The sequence below is a fragment of the Carettochelys insculpta genome, chromosome 3, assembly GCF_033958435.1.
Source record: "Carettochelys insculpta isolate YL-2023 chromosome 3, ASM3395843v1, whole genome shotgun sequence".
Lineage (NCBI taxonomy): Eukaryota > Metazoa > Chordata > Testudines > Carettochelyidae > Carettochelys > Carettochelys insculpta.
The window spans coordinates 82,082,272-82,098,126 of NC_134139.1; the positions used below are offsets into that span (position 1 = coordinate 82,082,272).

A 15,855-nucleotide genomic window follows, 5' to 3' on the forward strand; every position below is an offset into this window, starting at 1 on the left:
AGATTTACTGAAGGCAGGAGTGCCCCGTGAGGAGATCAATGGTGTGCCAACACCAGACTTGTACAAGCGTTGGTTACAATTGCTGCCTACCCAGCGGAGCGAGGATGTGAGTGCCTCCAAGAGAGTGGGCAAGACTCAGGCACCACAGAAAGGTACAGAAGCTGGGGGAAGGACCGAGCCCAGTGCCCCAGTCGACTGGACCCTTCCCCCCAGGAAGTGACGGGGAGGCGGGTCCCCTGTGGTACGGGCTGTGGCTGTGCAACAGGTAGCAGGGGACTGGCGCCCATTCGTCCCGTTAACCATCAAGTGGCCCCGGGGAGGGGAGCAGCATGTGCTTGCTCTGTTAGACACTGGAGCTGAAGTGACCATTCTGCATTCTACCCAGACTGCGGGCCACGTGGTGGTTGTGCAGGGCCTCGGAGGAGCGGAGACCACCGCTTATTCGGTGGAGGTCACCCTCACGCTGGGGAAAGCCCCTCCCTTTCGGGCGACTGTGCTGGCTGCGCCGTTAGGTGAATACATCATTGGCATGGATGTTTTGTGTGGCTGGTGTGTGGACACACAGTATGGGCTGTTTGCCTTTGGGCACCCCCGATATATCCGGGCAATCAGAACTGTGGAGCCCCTACTTTGGGGACATCCCAAATGGGAGCCTGTACGCCTGCTGGTCCCCCAGACCCCGCTGTCAGTCAAGCAGTACCGCATTCCCGGTGGAGAGCAGGAGATCAGTGACACTATAGCTGCATTGCTGCAGGCGGAGATTATTCGCCCCACGCTGAGCGCCTTTAACAGCCCCATCTGGCCAGTGAAGAAGCCGGATGGCTCGTGGCGCATGACAGTGGACTATCGAGAACTCAATAAGGTAACCCCGGAGCTAACGGCCGTAGTTCCAGACATGGTTACCATTCTGGAGTGCATCACCGTGGCGGCCCTGCCGTTGCATGCCGTCATAGACCTGGCTAATGCGTTTTTCTCTTGTTGACATTCATCCCGAGAGTCAGGAGCAGTTTTCCTTCACGTGGCTAACAAAGCAGTACACGTTTACCGTGTTACCCCAGGGCTTTAAGCACTCCCCGACGATCTGCCATCAGCTAGTGCAGGCCGATCTGGAGCGTCTGGACCTCCCTGACCAGACAGCCTACTATCACTACATCAATGACGTTATAATCTCGGGACCAGATAAACCAACTGTTCAAGCTGCCTTGCCTTAGACAAGATTTCAAGGCGACGCTGGCAGTAGGCTGGCAGTAGTGATAAGAAATTCATAGGCAATTTTAGGCAATCTTATGTTAATGAGCTCAGCTTTATCAGCTAGTGTTAGGAGGCCTGTTACTGAGCCTCTCCCCGAGCGAAGCTCTGACGCGTCGGGCTTTCCCCCCCACTGGTGACTGCGGCGTCTCCGGGGCTCCTGTCGCAGCTGTCACGCGCTTTCAATAAACCAAATATAGCACTCGCCTTCTGGGTGCAGCCTCGTCTCTGGGGAACCCAAGTCTGGTTGGCTACAGCTACATCTACACTTGTATTTCTCTTTTGAAAGAAATGCACTGATTTACATATCATGCTTCATATGCATAATTTTTTGGAAGAGATTCTTATGAAAGAAAGCAATGTAGATGGGGCTCTTTAAAAAAAAACAAACCCAATCTTTGAAAGAACCTTACTTTCTATTTTGTTTCAGGAAGAAGGGTTCTTTCGGAGATGGTTTTCAACACTGGTTTTTTTCTTTTGAAAGAATATCTTCTGAAACAAGATTGTTAATGAAGCACAAGATGTGTGTATCAGTGCTCATTTGCATTCCTCTTTCGAAAGAGGAATGAAAGTGTAGACGTAGCCTTCTTGTCTAATGAGACGCGTTACCATGTTTTACTGCTGTGATGCTTAAATCAAATGGATTTTATGGATTCCGTAATTACTCCGTGAATTTGTCAGTTATCGAATGGACATCTTAGGCACTAGTGAGATGAGATGGACAGGAAGTAATAGGCTAGTTAGTGATGGGAAAACCATTCTTTATTCAGGGAACGATAGTCAGCATATACACGGCGTAGGCCTGATATTAAGTAAGGAAGCGTCACGGGCATTGGTTGGATGGAAGCCAGTGAACGAACGTATCATCACAGCAAGATTCAAGTCAAGGCACGCGAAAACTACAATCATCCAAGTGTATGCACCAACCGAGGAAGCTGATGAAGTTGAAAAAGACACGTTCTACGATCTGTTACAAGACACCATCAGTGATGTTCCCAGTCATGACATCAAGTTACTCATAGGTGATATGAACGCGCGAATAGATAACAGAAGACAGGGATGGGAACGTGTGATTGACCCGTATGGTTCGTCAATGCAAACGAGCAACAATGGAGAGCGCTTACTACTATTCTGTAGCATGAACAACTTGTGCATTGGAAACACCTATTTCGCACATAAGAATATCCACAAGAAAACATGGCGGTCGCCTGCTGGTATCACTAACAATGAAATAGACTATTTCTGCATCAGCAAACGATGGCCACCAGCTCTGCTAGATGTGAGAGAGTACCGTGGAGCTGATGTTGGGTCAGACTACCATCTTTTTATGGCATCTCTCCATCTTCGCCTTAAAAGAAAACAAGAACGGCAAACAGCTGGGCCCTATGCAGTTGAAAATTAAGAGACCAAGCCATAGCTGAACAGTACAAACTTAAACTTAGAAACCGATTTCAACAAATGCAATGTGAATCTTCACTTGAAGACCAGTGGATGCAGTTCAAAAGAGCAGTGACTATGATTGCAGAAGAGACAATTGGTCGAAGGAGAGGCACACAAAAAAACGCTGGATACAGGACAGGACCTAGCAGTTGATTGATGAACGTAAGGTTGCGAAGAGGCAAAGACATCAGGCAAAGTTGCCAGGTGAGAAAGCAGAAGCTATGGCAAAGTACCAGTTGCTGGATCGTAGAGTCAAGAAGAGGTGTCGCACTGACAAAGAATGGTTGGAAGTAAAAAGGTGCTGAAGCACAAGAGGCAGCGAAGAAATGTGACACCAAGACACTATATTGTATTGTCCGGGAGTTAACAGGAGCAAGAAGCAATAGCAATGCTCCCATCAAAGACAAGAATGGGAAGATCTTACTCAGTAAAGAAGAGCGAGACGTGCGCTGGGTAGAACACTTCAAAGAAACACTCAATCAACTGAACCCAACCGCAACCTATGACTTGTAACTTCAGTCTCCCTGATGAGCTGGAAGTAGACCTAGACATGATCACGATTGAGGAAACACACAGCGATAAAGGCGCTAAAGAACAACAAGGCTGCTGGCCTAGACCAAATTGCAGCTGAACTATTGAAGTATGGTGGAAACTCCGTGGTGCAGGAACTGACAGGGCTGTTGAATGAATGTTGGAAAACAGAGTGCGTCCCAGGTGAGTGGAGGAAGGGAACGATTGTCAAGTTACCAAAGAAGGGGAATGTCACTGATTGTAACAGTTGGAGAGGTATCACGCTTCTTTCGGTCCCAGGTAAGGTCTTCTGCATCATCCTACCTAAGAGGTTGCAGAGTGTGGTGGATAAAACACTGCATGAAGAGCAAGCCGGATTTTGCTGCGGAAGATCGTGTAGCGAACAGATCTTATGTTGTGCAATATCATCGAACAGAGTATCGAGTTCCAACGGCCGCTGTTAATTAAACTTTAAATCATTGGCTTTAAAAAGGCGTTTGACAGCGTTCAGAGAATCATTATGGAACATAGTGCGAACATATGGCATCCCACAACACTACATCAACATCTTCCGAAATCTTTATCTAAACTCTAGTTGCTGCGTGAGGACTGATAATAGGATGACAGATTTCTTCAACATGGACTCCGGAGTGCGTCAAGGATGCGTCCTGTCTCCATTCTTGTTCCTTCTGGCAGTGGAGTTCATCATGAGAAAGGCAATGAGCGACACACATCTAGGTATCTCATGGAAAGATCAGCGTTGACTCACGGAACTGGACTTTGCAGACAATATTGCACTGCTAGCAGAAACGAGCGAATGTTGCAAGGCATGATGACAAATCTGGAAGCGGAAGCTGGCAAAATTGGGCTGAGGCTAAATAGTGATAAAACAAAATTGATGCGGGTTGGGAACACTCAAACACGCCATTAGTGGTCGGACGCCAACCCATAGAAGAAGTACAGCGGTTCACCTATCTTGGCAGCACTCTGTGTAACAACAGAGGTGTCAAGGCAGATGTTAACTGCAGAATCGGTAAGGCGTCAGCAGCGTTCCAAAGACTGCGCCCAATTTGGTCTGCACCAACAAATCGACACTCCAGTGAAAGTTCGACTGTATAACACCATTGTCATGCCAGTTGCCATTTACGCTAGCGAAACGTGGAAAATAACGTCAAGAGTAGCATGCAAGCTCAATGGATTCCACCAGCGTTGCTTACGAAAGATCCTGGGTGTCACCTGCCATGATCGTGTTACCAATGAGGAGATACTACAAAGATGCGGGTCACAGGCACTGCAGGATATTGTGACAGAGCGCAGAGTGCGGTTTGCTGGACACATTCTGCGTCTGCCAGATCAACTGCACCCAAAAACTGCAATGAGATGGATACCAGCAGAGGGAAGAGAGGCAGACCACTCAAGACCTGGCACAGCACATTTAAGGAAGACTTATTAAACGTTGGTATATCATGGGAGGAGGCGGAAATATTTGAAGCCGACCGAAATCGCTGGCAAGCACTTGTTGCCCAAATGTGCCCAGATGCACAGGCGGACCTAAGTCTAAGTAAAGCTGTAAGGGACTGTATAGTTCAACCTCTGGTGTTACACAGGCCTTATACCTTGCCCAGATCTTTTTCAGAGGCATTGCTTCCCCCATTTTCTAAAACATGGCTCCTTCCTTTTGTTCTTAAGTATATTCATTTTGACATATTAAAACACTGTTTGCTTGAACCCAGCTTACCAAACAACGTTGATGGTTCTGGACTACTGACCTGAGCTGTATGATTTCCTACTTCTTCAGATCTCGTGACATTTGCAAACTGCCCAAATGAAGATAAAGGCTAAATTTGAAAGACCTCTCAGACGCCCCCAGTTGCGCTACAAAGATGTCAGCAAGAGAGACCTCAGAGAGGCAGACATTGAGCTGGACAACTGGGAAGAACTAGCAGACAACCGCAGCAGATGGAGGCAGGGGTTACACAAGGGCCTTCAGAAGGGTGAGATGAGGATCAGACAGCTAGCAGAGGAGAAGCGAGCGCACAGAAAGCAAACTAAGGACTTGCCAGACACCCACCACATCTGCAAGAGATGCAGCAAGGACTGTCACTCTCGTGTGGGTCTTCATAGTCACAGTAGACACTGTAAATGAAGTCCTCAATTGAAACTATAAAGGGCGCGATCCATAGTCTATGCAGACTGAAGGATGCCTACTACTACTACTACTACTACTACTACGAGAGAGAGGTAAAATGATTTAAAAATATAATGCATGGCGTTTTTGCAAGACAACATGCAGCCTTTGTTACACTTTTTGTTAGCGATTAAGGTCAAAAGGAACCATGGTGGTCTATTCTGACCTGCATAACAAAGGCCAAAGAACGTCAATCAGTAACCTCCGCATCGACCTCTGCTTGAGCTCGATATTAGCTTTGAAAGAAAGATATCCAGTCTTGATTTCAAAGCTTACATGAAACAGAATCCAATCATATCCTTTGGTAAGTTATTCCCAGGGTAAATTTCTCTTAAAAATATGTCCTTTATTTCTAGTCCAAGTTTGTCTTATCTTCAATTTCCAACCATTAGCTCTCCTTATTCCTTTTCTGGTAGATTAATAAACCATCTTATATCAGAGATGTTTTCCTTACATAGCCCCTTTTACACTGATCAAGTCACCTCTTAAAACTAATAAATTAAGCTTCACAACACACTCACTACTTGTTTTTATTCTGACCTCTCTTTTCAGAAGACCTTCTTTCTGAAATATGGATGCTAGAGTTGGACACAGTATTCCAGGAAGTCTCCCAATGCCCTATGCAGGGATAATACCACCTTTCCACTCTATTCAGTATTCTTCTGCTTGTATGATTGTGTTCATCATCAATGCACTGCAGAAATCATGTTCAGTTGGTTATCAGCCATGACTCTTAAGTCCTTTGCAACGTCATTATATCAAATGATAGTGCCTCTCATAACTGCAATCTACATTCTTTGTCCCTGTATGTTTGACTTCCATTTGGATGTCATTCACCTTACCTAACAATCTTAGGTCAACCTGTATAACTAACCTTTCCAGATCGCATACCACCCCTTTGAATTTTTGTCAACTTCCAGTTTTTCCAGTAATGATGTTAGATTTTTGGTCCAGAATATTGATTAAAACAGTGAATAGCATTAGGCCAAGAACAGATCCTGAGGATCCAACTAGAATAAACTTCACTGGATGATTCCCAATTTAAAGTTATTTTTGAGATCAGTTAACTAGTACTTACTTTAATGCAGGCAACACTTACATCTTGTTATATCTGTCTTAAGCAAGGTTAGTATCCTTTGAATGCATATAGGGTAATTGTATAATTTGTTGTATGTGCGTTAATGCAGCATTAAATAAAACCAATTACAAAAAGTTCAATAAAATCCAACATTAAATACAATACAAAGTTTATTAAAAATAGGTTGCAAGTGAAATACAGTAGAAATGGGAAACTACAGCAGTTTTGATGCCTTTCCATAGTAATGCACAGACAGATATGAAAAGCACTTTTACACATATTCACACTTGACCCGAATGCCCAATAGCGGCCAAATCCACTCAACTGAAGGTTATATGTATTTTTTGCTAAGCCTTTTCAGATTCTAGCAACAGTATTCCAGCCACAGCATAAATTTTTTTCATAAGAAAACAGTATTTTGTCACTGTAAGGCTGCTAGTGTTCTCTAGATAAATTGGGAGAGGCTTGCTTTCCCTGATTAACAGACACAGCAAGCATGCAAATCCTTCATTAACACTTTGAATCAGTTTAATCTCCTACTTCATATTTAACAGGTGAAACGGTAAAAGCACACTTTCAAATAAGAAACCTTTGAAATATGTAAAAAACAAATATTTACACTCCAGTTTTCATTACTTGCATTTATCATACAACTCTTATTAAAAGTGATTTCTTTTCTAAGGCAGTGAAAGTCTACCCCTCTGTATTTGGAAGTGTGCATAATTCCCTAAATATATATTTATAAGAGAACAATATGATACAGAAAAAAATCATCTAAAGCCCATTTGAGGGCTGTGTAAATAGAAAATTTGTTTGGAATCACAATAATATACTTTGTTTTATCACACAGAAAGAAAAACTCTGAGGTCCTTATCCCCAACTTCAGCCATATATGCATAGCTGAAGAAACAACAGTGGAAGGGACAAAAAAAATTCAACAATTTAAAATTAAATAAGGCTATTATAATGTGTAAAAATAGCTTGAACTGCTGAGCCTATTCATTACAGTATCTAACAAAAAGAGGGTGCAAGTAGAACCACATAGATTGAAGGAGAGCTTGACCAGCACTACTTACTCAATAATGGAGTTATGATATCAGGATAATAAGCCAAGCCATTTCACTTTCAAATTGATATTTGCACTCAGTAACATGGTATTTGATATTTCAAACATCAGTCTTACTCTATGTTGTGCCATTTTTCTTCTGCAAAAGTAGTAGGTAGCTCAGCTGCCATAACACTTCTATCAATCATGCTTCATGGTTAGTTGCTCAATACTATCCTACCAACCTTGGAAAATGCATTCTTTAGTTCTGCTAGCTTTTGGAATTTGAATATCACTTCCACCTTGAGCATTTAACATTTTGGTCCTAGTTACAGGCCACTAAGGTAGCCTGTTACCTATTGCTTGTTATATTCTGGTATTTCAATACAGTGTTGAACAAAAAACAACCTTAAGATTTTTCATCTCAACGTTTTTTTTTTTTCCTTTAAAAAAAAAAAAAGGCTTTTAAACCAGAAACTTCATTTACAAGAGTGATGCACACATGTATATGCTTTTCCATGGTTATGGATTCAACAGCTTGTTATGTATCCATTTGAGAGGCAAACAAAACATACATAGGATTAAAACTGTTTCAACGCAATACTTTATCCAGGCAAAACCAGTTATTTCTAATACTAGATAAGAGATTTGCACTGATATGCTAATAATCTGTATGAACCGCATACAATATATCAAACATTCATATAAACTTAGACCTTTGTAGAACAGCCCAGAGATTGGCTTCTGAGTCAAACAGTCTACAGAGTTCAACAGCTAGTGCAGAATAAATTTAAGCAGTTCAAGCTATTCTCACTCTCTCTGCTCAGCAGCTAAAACAAAGTGTGTCTGTAAAAGACCAGGAAACAAAACTTATCCTTGACAAGTGCTACTTGGTCTATTACAGAAAAAGTTAACCCCCAAAACAAAAGAAAAAGTGACCTTCACGTGATTCATAGAATTAAAATTTTACAGTGCTTTAATTGTATAAACCACAAACTCTTGGTAAAGTAATCAGTATTCTTGCTATTGCAACATATCTAAATCTCAATTAACAGTCTTAGATACAGAGGAATCAAACTCACTCTTCACAGACAATACTCTTGTCTTGAACAGCCCCATCCCATTCCCTTATTTTTAGAGGTCTTTCAGTAACATTTCATAAGGTGCTTTTTATCTTATTTTGTGTTCAACTCATTTTCCAGTTCCATTAACTTCCTAGAAGCCTTTACTTTATTGGATACATCCTGACCCTGCGAAAAAAGACGCTGGCGCTCCCTGAATGTCAAGTTCTCTGGTGCTCCAGGTAAATCTGCATCTTGACTGAAAGAAACAAAAGGTTTGTTACAAAATGTAATGTAAGCATCTCTCTAAAGTCTTTGCATCCATATAAGCTTATCTGTTGTCCTCTTGCTTTCTAACTGAAAGATCTAAATTCATGTCCTGCAAGGCTTTTCTTAATGACAGCACTAAAGGACTGTCATTTAGATGGGCCTAAACAGAGGTCTTTTATGCCAGTCTCTGGTAGCCGTAGCTGAGATTACCTGGCACTTTCAAAAGAAGATTAAAGGGTGACTAAGGCCTCCAGTCTGCTTCAGAAGAGGTTTTCTGATCTAGCCAAGCCCTCCATAGAGGATCAAAAAAGTTCTTTTGGCAGCGTAGGTCATACTGGTTTTTGAGTGTAAAATAAACTGGATAAAAGTGGTTTGGCCAGAATATATTAATTCCATCTGCATTGAGGCTTTTGTTAATGTGGAAATGTCACAACCAACCTACCATTCAACAAGTCAAAAAAGAAACCCACCCCGTAGCTGATATTGCAATACTGGCAAAGTTTCTTATGTAAAAGTGGCTTAAGTGTTTCTGCTGCTTCCATCTTCGTCCTTGCTGCTACATATATTTCTGGTTAACTATTTCTGCCACACCAAGAGGGAACTCAGTTCTTTGTGTCCCCTTCTCTCTCACCAGCTTGTGTGTCTGGAACTCTGACCCTGACTTTGCTCCAATTAAGGATCACCAGAGTGTCTCTTGTGAGCCTTATGAAGTGTGCAGTGGCCACCACAAACCCTTTGCACCTTACAAGGTGTGCAGAAATCAAGTTAAAGGCACCTGCAGCATTCTTGCCTCAGACAATGTACACCTTCAACACACTGTGCAGCTATAATACCTACACATGCATGTGCAACACTGTTTATTAGTGGTCCACTTTACAAGCTTAGTAAAAATCCCATGTAAAGTGTACCGTGCTTCCCTCTTGTGTGCGCAAATTTTTAAGTCTGGTTGAAGTAATTAAAAAAATCTTTGTGCTGCCTGCTCTGTTTACTCTCACAATTACAGCTTTTACTTTAAAATACCATGTGTACAAAAAAGCATATGAAACCACATTCTATTTTGATGATCTAAAATATCTCAACATCAACTATAAAATTGTTTTACAATCCTGCATATTCTTAGCGTGCTTTGCAAATACATTTTCTAGGCTTGGAATTTCACTATATGTACAGATGTGTACAAAATGGTATAACAAGAACTGAAAATATGCTAGAGCTTATTAGCTACAGTTCAAACCTCTCATATCCAGCATCCTTGGGACCTGATCAGTGCTGAACCAGAGAATTTGCCAGATCATGGGCGATCAATAGCAGCTAGCACATTAGCAACCCTGCCACTGTTAATGGGCTCTTAGAGGACACTTAGGGGTGAATGATAGCACAGCACACAGAGCCAGGACTGGTGGCTGTAAACAAACTTCATGGGACCAAGGAACTTGACTACACCAGTGATAAGTGGTCATCCAGCTAACTAAAATCATGCTGGATTACAGAATTGCTGTATGAGCGTGTTCTGGATTAGAGAGGTTCAACCTTAGTCTGAGTACAGATTAAAGTTTCACAAGTCTCTTCTTTGTTTCACCTTTTAGATCTTTTCTCTTTTAGATCCCGATAGACTTCCTGCACTCCAGCAATTGCTCCTGTAGATCCAGTGTAAGAATTTGGTCCTTATGCAAAAGAATATAAAAAGTTACAGTTGAAGGATGGCAGTTTTAATACAAATACTAAAAAGTTTCAACTTATTTTTAAAAAGGTGCAGTGCTCTTTGCAAAAATATACCTCTCCAATTATGATTTCAAAACTTTTAAAAAGGAATAAAAAGTACTGTTCTGAAGGTTTGCCTGAATGCCAGAATAATGATTTCAGTCAAGAACAGTCAGTCTCTTCCTACAACTGCAACTTTGCTTGATAAATAATAAAATTAAGGGGTGAGAAAGCAACTTATATTTAGAACAATGACATGTAGCAAATAATGATTACTTTTTTTAATCTTGTGGCTTATTCATTATAATGCAGAAATGAAATCAAGTATTACATGTCTAGGAGGATGCACTTTTATGCACAGTAATTTTTCTGTGGAACTCTGTCAAGGTTTTTTTGATGCAAGAATAGCAACTTCAGCTGACTTAACTAGGATAAATGTTAGTAGCATTAGTATGTGCCACTAAGACAATTACAATTTTCTTAGGTTACTTTATTTAGCCAGGCTGTGAAACTGTATAACTTGCAGGTAACATTAAGAGGATGACTATTTATGCCTTGTTTCTGTAGTTATCCTTCTTGTTTCATATAAATGGCCTGCAGCACTGCACCTTGAGATACATGGTTTTACTTAATATATTAATCCTCTCCAAGGGCCACAAGACTCAACACAGGTTTCCAATCACATTTTTTTTTTAATTATAGTTAGTTTTCAAGTATGTTTCCTAGTCCCTGGTATAGTTAAGACAATCAAATTAACTGTAATGATTTTCACATTTGTTTCCAGATATTTTTGTTTCCTGACAAAATGTGTGTCATGTCTTGTGAGCCTTTCTCCAAATCAAAGGAATTACTTGCTTCTTCCACTGGTGCATTTTGACTCTCAGAAAATAAAAAGACTAAATGTTGGAAAAGAATGTTTGTTTGTCTGTTAATATATTTTACTCATTTAAGATTTAAATGCTATACTGCACATTACCATAATTTGCTCAGAATTCATAGCTCAACTCACATTTCAAAAACTTAATAATAAAGTACTAGGAAGAACTGTCTTTTTTTCAGACTTGACAAGCCTATAGCTGTCCCCTACCTCCCCACCTTTGAAAAGTCTATATCCAAACTCTCATTCTCATACCCACAACTAGTTTAATTAAAATTGGTCAGATTTTATGGCAGTTTGATGGAACCAACATTTTAAATCCATTATTTAAATAATCCAGTGGAAGGAGCTGGGAGAGAGCAGTTCACAGAAGCATGGTTCACCAGTGTTAGCATTTATAGCAGCAAAGAACTGTGAAGAATAGTAATGTGACAGTGCTAGTGAAATGGACAGATGGCAAGCTGCACGATGTATTCTGCATTTTGTGCAAACAGCTTTTTACTTAACAGAGGCAGACTTCACAGAAGCTTGAGCAATCGGGTGGAGTATTTAACTGGTTCCTTTAGGTTTTTTTTTTTGAAAGTGTATAATAAAATAAGAATTAGTTGTATGGCTTATATGTTAAGGTTATTAAAGGTGAAACATACTGCAGTGTTCCTCAGTTGTTACCAATACCCATATATGTTGTCCTGAATGTTTACTGAAAAACTAAAATGTTGCTGATGTCACTTGAGAGTCCACATTTTGCACTCTCTCTCTTTCGTAATATATGAAAGTCAGCAGAATGCAGGGCTGGGAAATTTAATTTAAAGGCAAAGGGTTTTCTGATTGATGGATGGTGGGAGTGGATTGAAAGTGAATAATATTGACTCCAAAATTACTCACTTATACACATATTCAGCCTTTGATGTGTTGAATCGGGAAGAGAAGGAATAGCATTATATTACCATGGAAGCATGTTTTACACTTTATCGCCAAATGGCTATAGTCGAGAGGTTTTAGTGCTGCTCTTTTCCAGCATACTATTTATAATAAACAAATACTGATTGTATTTCTGACAATTAAGGAGAGTATTTATTACAAGCATATTTTTAAAATAATGTTCACCTTAAGATCCAGAGTGTCATCTTGCGTCCAAACACTTGATGTGAACCTATATTTTGGTGTGGCTTTCACTACAGGAGCACATTCCCCATAGGCATACAAGACTGAATTCTTTGAATAGTAATGTGTCTGGGCTGCATAGGCATCCTCTGCCGCCTTGTGCCCCCCCGCAAGGGCATAAAGGGCAGAGCAATTATGAGTTTCACTCAGTTTTCTTACAACTCAAAGTTTGTGTAACCTGAGGGCTCAATGTTGGGATGCAGAGCAGACCCAGGATCCATAACAACAGTATCTCAAAGAACCATGGCAACTGTAGGAAAAATAACTGGTTTTGCTTCTATGAGTATATATGTCAGTGTGAATCTCATTGTGACAGAAAAGAGGTACCCTCTCTCAGAATGGAGGGAGTGAGGTCCACCAGCTGTAGTAATTGAACAGTGCAGCACTGCACTCTCGAAATTCACAGCAGAGCTGCCAGTTAAGTCCAAGGCACAGCCTTTAATAAAAGTCAGAGTGTTAATCCCTACAAGTGCCTTACGTATTTTTGAGATTGATATGTGACTGAAGCAAGCAGGCAACATTGTTTGCCCTTTTGTGCAGTAGTCTTGATGTCTGGTGGGAGATGTATTCTAGCCAGCTGGTAACACAATGAGATGCATTGTGTAATCCATTTCAGTATCCTTTACTGAGAATGATTTGGGCATTCTTAAAGGTCAAGCTAGAAGTACCCAGGATGATAGTTAAAATGGCTTACTGCTGTCAATGTAATCAAATAATGGATATGTCTAGCGAGTGCAATTTCCTTTCTCCACTGTACAGTGTTGCTTGGGAAGACACAGGACAGGATGTCTGATTCCTTCAAACTAAATTCCAGGACTGTTTTAGCAATGGACTTGGGCAGAGTCTCAGCACCAGCTTGCCTCCCATGAAAAGTCATATAGGACATTTGGCTATAAAAGCTTGAACTTTGTTCATTATTCTTGCTGCAATGGTAGTCATTAGGAAGAGTGCCCAGTTGACAGGTGATGCACAAAGCATTTGGATAGGTTGAGGCTCCACGACTGAGGTCTCAGACAGGAGCAGATTCTTCCACCACTGTGCAAAATTTTAATACTTCTTAGTATTGAAGTTTATCAGTTGGATAAGGACAGACCTAATACTGGAATGAACAGGTGGCAAGTAAGCTGAAGTTGCTTCAAGATGGACGCTAACTAGATCCATCTTGCTGACAAAAGCGATAGAGGGAACTGCTGCAGGATTGTGGCTATGTCATTTCCATGCCCTCACAGAGGAGCTCAGGGGCACAGGACACCTATGTGGCCCTGATGGATACTTTTAAAAAAAATCCTGTGCATGAAGCAATATATACCTCCCATGGGATCCATACTCGTACATGCTCAAAGACTCAAAGCCTTATGAACCCTCTCTTATTTAGGCAAGGTGTCTAAAGATCTACCAATGAATTTCAATCTGTGATAGCATTCAGGTTCTTTGTACAGTTAGAAGAAAAGCTGGAGTGCTCTTCGCAATGGATGATGCTAAAATTAATACAACTAAATTGTTAATAAAGCTCTAATGAACTGTGCAGGTTAGTGCTTGCAGTGTGTAAAGCGAAAGAGGAAGAGAGTACAAAAGAGCATTAGACAGTCTGGGAAAGAAAAGCACATTATAGTGGAAAAAAGGTTTCTTGCCCCCAAGCATAAAGTAACCTGCATCATAAAAGTAGAAATATGACGACTATTATGTGCTGCTTGGAAAATTGTTTTCATTAGGTCAATAAGCCTCAAATATCTTAAGTCTGAGTATATGATTTAAAACTATAGAAGGGTTCTTTTAAAGCCATTTGCACACAATATTTAAATCAGTAAGAGTCCCTTTTGTGCCAACCACTGAAAGCAGAGGAAAAGCCTCCTATTAAATTGATCAATCAGAAAAGGTATTTTATGTCTGCATGGAAAACACATGTACAGCAGCATAAAGGGCACAGTCAACAAAATAAACAATTACTGAGAAGGTACAGAATGAAAGCCAAAACCAACAGTACTTGGAAATGGTCAAGCAACAGTCAGTCAATTTGATTGTTTTTCCTTCATTATGTGAAAGATAGGATTTTGAGATAGTTTTGTAAGGAACAAAGAAATTCGAAAGATTAAGATGTTCACAAATAGGAGTGTTCACACTGATTGTTAGAAGGAAAGTTAGATCACCGTGTTGAGGGTAGTGACCAAGCGGGGAACAAAGAGAGTAAGTGATTGTATCTACAGTGCTATAGAGAACGTGCAGAGTAAGTATGATTTTTTGTTTGTTTGTTTGTTTTTGTTTCTACCTTTTTGATTGCTGGGATGGAAGAAACTTTGTTTGTTTGATGGGGGCAGGGGGTTACTTGTTTTGGAAGCAGTACTGTTGGCATTGACCGAGGGTGGCTGAAATGAGTTGGAAAGAAAGATGCCATCTGAGACTGGGCGCGGCTGCAGGAAGAGCTGCTGTGGCAGAAGAGTTGCAGGAGGAAGGTCACCATAAGATTTTCTTGTGCTGGAGTACTTATCCTGACCTGCTAGAGTAGAATCCTCCTCCTCCTCATCATCATCATTGTATGCAACAAACTTGGCAGTATAAACCGTGTCAGGGGAGAGGACCTGTGTTTTGAGGTAAGAGGTGTTTCGCTGAGGTGGGGGAGGAGGAGCGTTAGATGAAAGGGGTGGGGATGTGAGCTCATATTCCCGTGGAAGTGGCGGTCTGTACAGACCAGGCTCATCAGGTTCCAGTAGTCTTCGTTCTGCTTCATCGTGCTGTCTGCGTCTTTCAGCTTCCAAACGGTTATAATACTCCTCTTCCTGTCGCCTCTGTAGACCCGTAGAAAAGAAGAGCACAGTGATCAAAATGAGAAACATTTAAACAGGATGGAATCAGGCTTCCCTTCAAAAGACCACTGAACAGATCCCTTACCTCCCTTCAGCTGCCACAAGTAAGGAAGTGACACCAAATTAGACAAAGGTGATATTTGCTCAGGTGAAAATGACAGAATTGTCCTTTAACAAGTTATTTCTGGAGTTGCTGCGTGGTCTACATGGACAACATACTTGTGTTAACAGAAGTAAAGCTGTATTGAACAAATACAATTCCCTGTACTAATCTTTTAACGGTTGAGTTGATAAAGGATTTAATAAAGCAGTGAAGTATTTAAGAGATTGAAAGACCAAAGAGGTTAGCATCAGTGTTCCCTATAAGATGAGTGCTTGGGCAGCCATCCAGGAAAGATTCAGGAGCTGCCCAGCTGATTAGCACAGCACCCAGCTGGCACTATATGTTTCTATTGATACATATCAGCATATG

General features: G+C 41.1%; 1 protein-coding gene across 13 annotated transcripts in view; it reads right to left on the reverse strand.

The window, feature by feature from the left end:
• Positions 1-6,591: 6,591 nt before the first annotated feature.
• Positions 6,592-15,855, reverse strand: part of AFDN (afadin, adherens junction formation factor) — a 196,913-nt gene continuing 187,649 nt past the window's right edge. For 6 of the 13 annotated variants that reach the window (XM_074990248.1, XM_074990247.1, XM_074990246.1 and 3 more), the window contains 3 exons: positions 15,074-15,365; positions 10,420-10,504; positions 6,592-8,829 (listed from right to left, as the gene is read on the reverse strand). In XM_074990248.1, the coding sequence (XP_074846349.1) occupies positions 8,685-8,829; positions 10,420-10,504; positions 15,074-15,365 (522 nt within the window). In that variant the 3' untranslated portion in view covers positions 6,592-8,684. Of the gene's footprint in view, positions 8,830-10,419; positions 10,505-14,848; positions 15,366-15,855 lie in introns of all 13 variants that reach the window. The other 7 variants (XM_074990237.1, XM_074990238.1, XM_074990236.1 and 4 more) reach the window with 3 other exon arrangements.